Source organism: Elephas maximus (genome assembly GCF_024166365.1).
Source record: "Elephas maximus indicus isolate mEleMax1 chromosome Y unlocalized genomic scaffold, mEleMax1 primary haplotype SUPER_Y_unloc_1, whole genome shotgun sequence".
Classification (NCBI taxonomy): Eukaryota; Metazoa; Chordata; class Mammalia; order Proboscidea; family Elephantidae; genus Elephas; species Elephas maximus.
The window spans coordinates 3,498,227-3,510,215 of NW_026060237.1; the positions used below are offsets into that span (position 1 = coordinate 3,498,227).

At 44.7% G+C, this 11,989-nt stretch overlaps 1 protein-coding gene across 1 annotated transcript in view; it reads right to left on the reverse strand.

Annotated features, from left to right (window-relative positions):
• The window catches only part of LOC126069901 (testis-specific Y-encoded protein 3-like), a 32,295-nt gene extending 21,624 nt beyond the window's left edge, over positions 1-10,671 (reverse strand). Inside the window, exons 1-5 of the mRNA XM_049873546.1 lie at positions 10,078-10,671; positions 8,922-8,999; positions 8,675-8,786; positions 8,432-8,577; positions 8,221-8,331 (exon numbers count right to left, since the gene is read on the reverse strand). Coding sequence (XP_049729503.1) covers positions 8,221-8,331; positions 8,432-8,577; positions 8,675-8,786; positions 8,922-8,999; positions 10,078-10,671 — 1,041 coding nt within the window. The remainder of the gene's footprint in view (positions 1-8,220; positions 8,332-8,431; positions 8,578-8,674; positions 8,787-8,921; positions 9,000-10,077) is intronic.
• Positions 10,672-11,989: the final 1,318 nt, after the last annotated feature.

The following is an 11,989-nucleotide window of genomic DNA, read 5'->3' on the forward strand; positions in this document are numbered from 1 at the left end:
TTGTCTCCATTCTAAGGGAAGGTGATCAATTAGAAAATTATTGAACAATATCATTATTATTACATCCTAGACAAAATTTTCTGAGGATAATTCAAAACAGCTTCAGCTGTACTTTGCCCAAGAACTGCCAGAAGTTCAACACGGATTCAAAAGAGGACGTGGAACAAGGAATATGATTTCTGATGTTTGATGGATCTTAAGAAATGCAGATAATATTAGAAAAGGTATTCCTGTGTTCCAACCACTATGCAAGGACATTTTGCTGTGTGGATCATAAAATATATATATATATATATGGTTAACATTGTGGAGAATGGGAATTCCAGAACTCTTAATTGTACTCATGTGGGACCTGCACATGGAACAAGAGGCCACCGTTCAAACAGAACATGAGGATACTGCATGGTTTAAAACTACAGAACATGTGTGATAAAATTGCCTCCTTTCACCTTAATTATTCAATCTGCATGCTCAGCAAATAATAAAAGTACCTGTACTACATGAAGAAGAATGTGGCACGAGGATTGGAAGAAGACTCATCAACATATTACAAACGTTCGGGTGATTCAATTTGCTTGTCAAAAATGTATGAGTAAGCATTTACTGGCAGACATAAAAGACCTCAGCCTTCAGTGTGGATTACACTTGAACATGAAGAAAAATAAAATCCTCACAACTGGGCCAATAACCAACATCCTGATAAACAGAGAAGGAACTGAACTTGCCAAGGATTTCCTTCTACTTGGATTAACTATTAATGCCAATCTAAGCAGCACTCAAGATCAAAGTATCTCACTGAGAAAGCAAAAAAAGAAAAAAAAAACCTCTTTAAATCTGAAATAATATAGGTGCCACTTTAATGTCACATTGATGCCTAATGACCCAAACCATGTTATTTTCAGTTGCCTCATGTACACACAAAATGTGAACAATGAAAAAGGAGGACCCAAAAGGAACCGGTGCATTCAAATTGTGGGTTTGGCAAAGAATGTTGAACATACTATCGACTTCTAGAAAAATGAACAAATTAGTATCAGAGGAGGTGCAGCCAGAATTCTCCTAAGAAGCAAGCATGGCAAAACTTCATCTCAGTAACTCTGGACACATCATAAGGAAGGTCCAGTTGCTGGAGAAGAACAACATACTTGGGAAAGTAGATGGTCAGCAAAATAGAGGGAGACTCTGAGTGAGATTGATTAAAACAGTGTCTACAACAATGGGTTCAAATATAGCAACTATTGTGAGGATGGTTCAGGAAGAGGAGTTTCATTCCTTTACATATGAGGTCACTATGAATCAGAGCTTACTGAAGCGTGTGGTGTGTTGTCAGGAAAAGAGTGAAAGAAAGTCCTACCAGTACAAGTGTCATTCCACAGTCACTGTGGACCTACCCAAACTTATGGCTTCCTGAGGAGGAACATCAGAGTCTTACACCTTTAGGTAAGGAACACACTTCACTAAAATATTCCATTCAGTTACTGAACAAATATACAAACAATTAATAATAAGCCAGCGAGGAATGGACAATAGCCAGAGTTACTACAAAGCATTATCTAAAACATATAGCTCCTCCTCATTGAAAAAAAGAAAGAAAATCATGAGACATGTAAAGGAAAACAGAAGTATGACCCGTATATCGGCAATAATGCAGGCAAAATAACTGCCTGAGAAACCAACAAAAGTTGACTGTAACAGAGAACAATTTCACAGAACTACAGGAAAGCATGACTGAACAGCCAAAGAAAGGTGTAATGAGAATGTCATGTCAACGAAGAATATTAATGAGGAGATATAAATTACTTTTTTAAAATGGAAATTACACAATTGCAATGGGTACAATTTGCCAGTAACAAGAAAATTTAAAGTTAGATGGACAGAAGTTATGGAATTTGAAGTACAGTGTCTAAAGAATGAAGACAAATGAACCAGGTCTCAGAAAAATATGGGGCGCCATCAAGGACATCACTGAATGGGTTATGAGAATAACGTAAGGAGAGGAGTGAGAAGAGGGAGGGAGGGAAGGACAATGGGAAGGAAGGAGGGAGAAAGGAAGGAATTAAAGGAATAATTTCTATACAGTACAGAAATGTATTAAAAAAAAAAAACTGTACATCTAGGAAGCTCCAGTATATCCCAGGAGGTAAAATGCAGGGATCTACAAATAAATGTATCATAATAAAAATGCTAAAAGATAAATACAAGCTGAAAACCTCTAAAGCAGCAAGAAAAAATACATCATTGACAACAGAAACACAGTAGGATTAAAGATGATCTCTAAGGAGAAAGACATGAGGCTAGAAGGCAGAGGGACAGTATCTGTGAAGTTATGAAAGGAAACAAAAATGTCAACCAAGGACCCTTTTATCTGGTAAAGGCATAATTTGAAAAATGAATGCAAATTAAAAAATTTTCAGGTAAAGAAAGATGGAGAGAATTTGTCTCCAGCTTATCTGTCATGAGAAAGAGTAAAAGCGTAACTCAATACAAAGATCACTTTAAAAATGCATATTTAAAAAATGCATGTGCGACTCGCTTAATCCTCTTCTTTTAAAACAAATCATATGAAATGATATGCATTGTTGAACCTATGCTATATACAAAGTTAATACATGTGTAATATGTGGACGAAGGCAGCACAAAGTAAGTGAGTGGGGAAAAGATTATAACTGATATAAAATGAGAATATTGAAGTATAATTACATGAGTACATTTATAACAATAACAATATACTTATGTACACACATGTAATACACATATGTATGGATAAATTATGCATAATAAGTGGAATTAAGATATAAAACCATTTTGTTGTAGTTCCTTTGAAATGATTCTTTTGATTCCTATATAATTTAAGGTAAATTGTACAAAACTATTATTATACATATGGTATTAGACTTGCATTATGTTCAGATGTAATGTGTGACAATAACAACATGCCCAAAAGATGGACAACTGTATAGTACTAACACTAAATTGGTATGAAGGTACAATGAATGTTTTCTAAACTTAAGGTGTTAACATAATTTGAAGTGAATCCATAAAGAAGGAAAATGAAAAAATGCAGAAAAAAGTTACAAAATTAGAAACTTGCACTGCGATAAAGACAGTAAAACACCAAGAGAGGAAGCAAAGTAAAGGTCTCCCAAAAGCACCACCTTAGAGAACACTTTCTATCTCATTCTATGAGTCTAACATTACTTTGATGTCAAAGCTAGAAAAATACGCCAGTAGGGAAACAACAAAACAACTACAGAGAAATACGTTTCATGGGCATGCACGCAAAAATCCTGAGGAGAATGCTAGCAAAATCCAGCAGATAATTACAAGGATCATAGTCCACGTTCAGACAGAAGGTATTCCCATCATACAAGCTGGCTGAATATATAAAAATTCATACGCATAATACAGCACATTGAGAGAATGAAGAGCAAATTTACATCATCTCAGTGCAGAAGCAAACTGGACACAACCCAACAGCCTTTCATGAGGAAAACCCTTGAACTAGAAATAGAAGCATACTTAACCTCAAAAGTAAATTTATTAAAAACCCCAAACTAGCATCGCATTCAATACAGAAATACTAGGAGCACCCCACTACTGCCAAGAACAAAAGTAGGACGCCTGCTTGTGCCATTTGTATTCAACAGTACGCCCAGAGCTCTAGCCAGAGAAATTTAGCAAGATACAGATGGCATCAAATCAGAAGTGAAAAAGCAAAACGATCTCCTTCCACATATAACATAAACTTATGATAAAAAAAATTCTACAAAATCCACAAAAAAAAAAACAACAAAAAGCATCAGAGACAGTAAATAAGTTAAAATTGTAGGACACAATATCAAAATGAGCTAAGTCCAGTGTATTTCTCTGCACCAGTAATATACATTCTGAAAGGAAATCATTAAAACATTTGCACTTAAAACTGATTCAAAGTTTAGTACAAAATAACTTTATATTTACATAAGCATAAAACAAACTGGTCCCTGACTTACTAGCAATGTCTTTCTATGCTCTTTTTTCAGAGGAATGCTGGCCTCATGGAATAAGGTGACAAGGGATCCCAATTCTTCAGTTTTCTGAAACATCTTAGAAGAATTTGTGCTAATTCTTTAAATGTTTGGTAGAATCCATCCATGAAGCCCTATGGTCATGGGCTCTTCTTTGTGGATCAGTTTTTGATTAGGGACTCAATCTCCAATTTTTATGTTGTGATCAATAGATGGCTTCGTGTCCCTCCCACCTCAGGGCAACTCCATGCACAACAGAATGAAATTCTCACCTGCTCATCACATATTCTCTCCAGTACCTGTCCTGCTTCCTTCCTCCCTCAGGTGGTACTTTAGGGAATTAATGCATAAGTCCTCACTGATGATCTGATATTAGAAACAGGACAGATTACACCAGATTCAGCCCTCATTTCTAAAGCAGCCAGGAACATACCAAAGCCATGTCTGACCCTACCTACAGAGGCCCACCTCAGCAATCCTGATATACCTTGAGAAGTTCAGACTAGAAAACCAGTAGAAGAAGTGAAGGCTGCTGTCATGATGCCTGCAGCTCTGAGCCTCATGTTGACAGTCCTGAAACTACCGGGTTAGAGTGGAATTAGATGGTGTACACCTGGGAGAAAAAGGAGAATGTAGGGAAGGGGCTGGGTCATGGTGACACTCTCCCCTACCCATCAAGGAAGCCACTTCTTACCAGTGATGTTGAGGCCATACTCTTAATGATGACTTCATTCTGAAAATAGGGGTTGCTCTGAAAGAGAAATGTGGCTTTTGCATTGGTTATTAGGATGGATGAGCTTTTCCACCAGGGAGAAAGGAGTAGGTGGGAACAGCAAAAAACATCTTTTTAGGAGACCTGCCTTTCAGGGAGCCCTGCCCTTGCCTGTTTTCTTGAATGAATCCTTTCCCACTCGCCTCCCCACCTGACCTCTGGCCTGGCCTCCAAATCGATCATGTAGCCAAGCCTGTCTTCCTCTTCCTCACTGATCAGGGCTGACATCTTGGTGGTTCATAATCTGCATGGGGTCGAGGAGCTTTCAGAGGCCAGGCAGAGAAGGGCTAGCAGCCGTCAAAGCCCACCTGGCCAACAACCAGTGGCTGGGATAGACAGTCTCCCACACCTCCTATCATTGCCACACCCACCCCTACCACCCCACAACCACGGTTCTTCCTCACGTCCCTTGGGGCACTGAAGTTAGCCTCCTTCTCTCCCTACTTTTCCCACACACTTCTCCGTGGGCCCACCTAAGGCCACCCTGAAGCCCCTGGCTCCAACAGACTGAACCTTAAGCAGAAATGGTAGCAAGGAAAGAAGGAAGTGAGACACGGAAATGAAACAGACGGCGAGGCATTGGGGAGACAAGGAAGAAAGAATGCGTGGGATAAAGAAAAAGAGTGAGACAAAAAGAGACAGGCAAAGTGCAGGTCTTGGGGTGGGAGTGGCAACAAAAGAAAACAAGAAAAAGGAGAGAAGGAAGGAATCGAAGAAATTTCAAACCTGACAGGACTTTGGTCCCAGTGACTCACCTGATCTGACAACCTAACTGCAGCAATTCAGAGGATTCAGTCAATAGGCCATGCTACCGCTCCTCAGCAAAAGTAGCCCAAGGAGGAGCTTTGGTGTCCTCTGACCAAATCATTGGTAGAGAATTCGGGTCCCACAGTAAGCTGGTCATTTCGCACACTTGTTCCTTCTCTGTGTCCCTCTGTGTATCTCTCATTTTTTTCTTGCCTGACTCTGTTTGCCTCTCTTGCTCTTTCTATTGCCAGGGAAGGTTAAAGCAGGCCCATAATAGACTCCATTGTGTAACCCTTCTGCTTGTTGGCCTGCAAATGGGAGTTCCTGGGAAACCCCAGTGTGTGCACCAACAAATCTATCAGTCTTGTTTGAGTCTCTGTGCCATTGTCTGTTAAAAAGCTCATAAGGGAGCCCAAGTAACCACTTATAGCATTGGCTGCATTGTGGCATATTCCTGAAGTCCTTGGTGTCACGCCCAACTCTCTGGTCACCATCTGGCTAGTATCAGGACTCCTCGAACTTACCTGGAATTGTGCAGGATCCAGTCTCAGAGGGTGATCCAAAAAGCTGTTTGTTCTCCCAGATCAAAAGCAATGCATGGGGCTGGTGGTTATCCACCAAAAGTCCTGAGTGATCTTGAGTAGGATCTGACAACAAGGTGTATCGTGACCAGAATGGCTGTATGCATCTGTCAAAATGGACTACCTTCCACTTCTGAGGTAGTACAGTGGCTCTGGGTGTTTGCACAATTATTTATAGGACAGTCCCACTATCAGATGAGAATACCACACACTGTATGATGTTGAACCTTAGAAAAACAATAGGACAAAAAAAGAAACAAACTCTATGTTTAAGTGTAAAGTGGGTGTGGTGGAGAATATGTGGGGCGTAACAAACTTTGGAGTCCCACTGGGGGAGTAGTTAAGCCTTGGGCTGCTAACCAAAAGGTCAGTAGTTTGAATGCACCTGCCACTCCTTGGAAACACTATGGAGCGGTCCTACTCTGTAGTCTGGGGTCCCTCCAAGCAGGAACCGATTCATGGGCACCTAACAACAACAAATGGAGACTGCATTATTCAGTTCAGAGATAGTGGAGGTATCTTGCTTGTAAGGGATGGCTGCCTGGCTTTTGTTAGAGAGAACTTTGTTTTCTAAGGAGAAAATGGAGAAAGCATGACTTTTTCTGGCTTAGAAAAGAATTTCCCCAGACACAAAGGTCAGTTGCCCCGCTCCCTTAGGTAAGCCCTCTGGTTCCTGCTCTCCTATGTCCTTGTCTGTGTGTAGTCCAGGGTCCCTGATGTGGAGGGGTTATGTGATTGCCTTACAACCATTTGAATATGGCAATGGCCATGGCTGTCATTCACCCCTATTAAATGATATCATAAAAGACCCAGCTTTACCACCTCCTCCTACCCCTCTCTCCCTTCCTCTAGTCCCTACTTAGAATTTATCCCTAAAATTTCCAACTGCTTCTTGGAACACGGGCAGTAATACACTAGTTATTAGTCTCTCCAGAGGATTCTGCATTAAATTTGGAGAACATTTTTTCAACAATGAACTGAAGTTTAAAATTTCCTGTTGTCACCTTAATGTGCGTGAATATACCCAAGAGGTACCACTGAAATGTTACCAGACTGCCAGAGCCTGCTCTTTAAGCCCATCCTACACTTTTTCAATAAAAAACCTTAAGGCCCCAATAAACTGCTATCTCTTTCTCCGCCTACTCCCTGGTACTGTCCTGTGGAAAGAATTGTGTCCTTATTTCGTATCCTAAAGCTTGTTGAATCCCTTCCCTCTAGCTTTATAGTCCTGGCTCCCTCTATATACTGAGACCTCCTGAGCAGTGATTTCAAAAGTCCAATGTCAGGAGTTGTTTTATTCCTTCAAGTCACCATCTACCTAGCACGTGGACTCACACTTAGACACAGAAAGACACTTGGAATTGTTTATTATTCAATATCCTTCAAGGTTTATCAACGTCTTTTTATCTTCTACCATCCAACTGCTTCTTCATTTCTCTCCTGTTCACAGGATCCATGCTGATTATTCATTTCCAAATCTAAAGTGGCTTCTTGGATTTTTCTTTTTTTTCCTCCTTTAGGTGAAGTTTGATGTAGCATCATGTTCATGCCAAGTGCTGGGATTGGCCTTGATGACACATACGCACACACACACACATACACACACACAACATATATTCACTGAAATATATTATATACTGTGTTAACTCCTCATGGACTGTCCTTTCTGTATTTGTGATCTATTACATATCCTCCCACATAAATTCAAAACGATCCTCCACAATCTTGCACAACTGCCTCATGGAAACGTAAATTCTAAGGATGACTCATTGATAAAGATCTATGGATATCTGTGGGAGGATGCTAGAAAGACCTGAGCATGAGCCAGACTTTCAGAGGTGGGGGGGTGAGTGTGCTTTTATACCCATGATATGATAGTCCAGAGACACGTTAATAATGCATCCTTATTCCTGTCTGAGCGACGCCATGAGGAGACATACTCCTTCCTGTGGTTAAGTTTCAATAATGCATCCTTAATTCTGAGTGTCCACGGGCAGTTATACTTCTGAGATTAAGTTTCCCTAGCTATAGCCTATTTCGCACTACATTTCTCCAATGTTCCTGTCTCAGACTGTCTCTAGAAGATGCGCCTAGGTCCCCAGACAACACTCACATCAATGGCCCGTACCACGGTCCTCACCTGGTCTCTCCCCATTCCTATCATTGTTCTGTCCTCCCTCAGGTAGTACTTCAGGGGATTAATCCATAGGTCCTCAATGATGATCTGGTAGTGCAAAGAGAAAGATCTTGCAGGGTCAGCACTCATTTCCAAAGTAGCTGGGAACACATGGAGGCCATTTCTCACCTTATCTACAGAGACGTACCTCAGTAATCCTGTTATACCCTGAGAAGTCCGGAAGAGAGAACCAGTTGAAGAAGTTAACACTGGTGTTGTGATGCCTGCGGCTGTGAGCCTCACATTCATAATTCTGGAACCACTGGATCGGAGTGGAATAAAATGCCGTATATCCTGGGGAAATACAGGAATGGAGGGAAAGGCCTAGATCATGTTGGCCTACAAAACACCTCTGACACTCTCTCCATTCATCAAGGGAGCCAATTCTTACCAGTGATGGTAACGTCATATCCCTTAATGATCACTTCATTCCGAAAATAGGGGTTCCTCCGAAAGAAAAATGTGATTTTGCAGCCATTATTGGGATGGATGAAATTCTCCACCTGGGAAAAATAAGTAGACGAGGAAGGGAGATGTCTTTTTTAGATGAGTTCCCCTTCTGGGGAGACTAGCCCATGCCTGTTTCTATGGATGAATCCTTTCTAGTTCCCCTTCCCCAGTTGAGCTCTGGGTCTAACCTCTAAATTAATCAGGTAGCTGAGCATGTCTTCATCTTTCTCACTGATCAAGGCTGACATCTGGGGGTGGTTCGCAATCTGTAGGGGGTCAAGGAGCTTTCCAAGGCCAGGCACAGAAGAGGTCACAACAGATGCACACACCTGGCCAGCAACCAGTGGCCGAGGCAGGCAGTCTCCCAGACCTCGTGTCATTGCCACACCCACCCACACTCCCCTTCAACAGCAGTCCACCATCATATGCATCTTGGGGCCTAGAGTTGCCCTGGCCTTTGTGCTCATGTGAAGCTATCTGCAGGCTCACACATAGTCTGTCTCCTGAGACTCCTGATACCTGTCTATGTGCTGTGATCTAGCCTGACACTGCTATCGTTTGCATGTGGGGTGTCCTGGCTCTGCTGTGGCTGCCTCTGGTAATGTCAGGATGCTGGGGGCAAACCCTTGATACCATGTGTCCTAGATGAGCCCCAGACACTATCCATGGGTGCTTGGCTCTGTATGAAGCTCTGACAGATTCCTATGAGGCAATGAGAGGGCACATATGTGGTGGCTGTGGAGAGGGGGCTGTGGATGCAGAGGCTGGAGCTGGCTGGTGTGTTCTGGGGTGGGGTGCTACGGTCGTGTAAACAACAACAGCTGCTCAGCAAAGAAAACCTGAGTAAGAAGAACTTCACCTTTTGGAGATGAGAAACTGGTAGTGGCTGACTACAAAACTTGGCGGTGGGGTGGTTAAGGGCTAGGGCTGCTAACCAAAGGGCTGGCAGTTCCAATCCACCAGGCGCTCCTTGAAAGCTTTATGGGGCAGCTCTACTCTGTCCTCTAGGGCTCCTATGTGTAAGAATCGACTCCCCGACAGTTTTTTTGTTTTTGTTTTTTAGTGACTGGTTGGCATGGACATTCAGGTCCTCAAAGGTATTCTTATGCTCCCTGTGGCCTCTGGTCCTAGTCCCCGGGAAGGTTTGCCCTGCTCAGGACAGGGCCAAAAGATTTACCTGCAGTCCCCGCCTCAGGGTTCTCTTAGTGTAGATGCTGCCCTGGCTCTATTCCACTACCTGTGTCCCCTCTGGACACCAAGCACCCTCCCCGCCCACCTTTCTGCTCTTTTAACCCTCTTCCCTCATTCACCTCCCACCCGTCGGAGCTCCCACTGAAAGGATACTGCTTTGACCCAGAACCCTGGGATGCCCTGGATGATTGCGCTTCTGCGGTCCAGGTGCGGCTTGCAACTCTGCACCAGCTTACTCCTCAGGCGAAAGTAGTCCCTGTTGGCCTTGGCGTTCATAGGCCCTATCTCCATTTGAAGGGCCTCCAGAGCCTCCAAGGCCTCCAGGAAGCGCTGGGTGCTGAAGGGTCCAGGCGAAGACTGGGCCTGCTCGGCCTGGGGCTGTTCGCGCTGCTCCTGCTCCTCCGCCTGTTCCTGTTCTTCCTCGTCCCCCACGGTCACGACCTCCACCTCCTCAATTACGTCCTCCACCACAACCACCTCCTGCTTCTGCGCCTCCGCTCTCCCCCCCCAGGCCCCGCTCTCCTCTACCAGCACCTCACATAAGATGGCGGCCTCCTCAGGCGTCTCGTCCTGCGCCTGCGACCGCGCACCCGCTGCGGCCTGCCCCATCTTGGCGCTACAGCTCTCCGGGGGCTGCTCCCCGGGACACCCCGGGTACCGTCTTTTTAAAGGGCCACTTCGCAGGCCGCTGTCCTCCCAACCTCCCCGGGCAGCCCTGCCTTCCCCAGGCCGCGCCTCACTCGCCATGGGGTCTGGTGGCCGCTGGGGCAGGTGTCAGGGGGCTGGGGGAGGAGACCTCCCGGGGACAGTAGACGCACTTGGCCCTGGTCGTTCCCTCTTCTGAGAATTCTCTGCTCGTGGAGAGCGACGTTGGGTGCCAGCAGGTCTCTCTGGAGAGACTCTCCTTACTTGGCGGGAACGGACCTTGTCGCGCCACTGGTGACGTCACCAAAGGCAACCAATCAGTGACGGCCAGGGGCGGAGACGGCTCCTACTCCTACCCCGCCCCTTGCCTCGCTCAGACCCAGGGCAGCCTCTGCACTATCAGGGCCAGCCTGCAGAGGGCGCCCTGCACAGGACAGAGGGGGCCATCTTGGCCTTCCAGCTGGAACGTGGCTGGACCCTGGTCATTAGCGCTGCAGGAGGTCCAGGGTGCACCTACAGGCACACGGTGGCGCCTTTCTACTGTGCCTACCTCCAGAGGTACTCATTTGTCTCTTAGTCCTCAGTGGGATACCCTGGTGGCGTAGTGTCTAAGTGCAGCAGTTGCTCACCAAAGGGGCGGCAGTTCAAACCCACCAGGCGCTCCTTGGAAACTCTATGGGGCATTTCTACTCTGTCCTCTAGGTTCGCTATGAGTGAAAATCCATGGAGGGCAACAGGTTTTGTGCGTGGCTCATCAGTTGGGGACAACTCATGACGTGGCTGAAATCGGTGCCCCATGGCGGGGGGCCCGCACCATGCGTTTCCTTACTCCACGCAGCCAGAAACCCTCCCGTCACATCTGATCTCCAGGAGAATTGCTCGCAGGCAATCTCGCGTTGATGGCTGTGGCTGGAAGCATCCTCTTTCCAAGCTCTCCCCATCGTGTTCCCTTTGGAGCCTCAAGACCACCTACGGCGACCGTGAAGCCCCTCCGCCATCAGCCTGCTTGTTAAACAGAAATGGTGGCAGTAAGGGTGGCTGAGAACCCAAACCAAACCCCCTGAAGTCCCGTCGATTCAATCCTTAAACCTTAGAGAAGCTCAGTCATATTTCTTAGATCTGACACAGCAAGCCCAGTATTTTGAAGTCTGGATCAACACACCCTGCTAATTATCCTCAGCAAAACTAGCCAGAGGGACCACTTTATTACCTTTCAGTCAGAACCCTTAGAAGGACTTGGGTTTCCACATTAGCATTTAGAATGCTTGTTCGTTTTCTCTGTCTGCCCTTTTCATTTTCTTTTCTTGTCCGAGTTCATTTATCTTTCTTTTTGTCTTCCCATTTTTTTTTTATTGCCGAGTAATAGGAAGACTGTAAAGTCATGTTCCTCAGGTTCCTGCTTAATCTCTATATTTTCGAA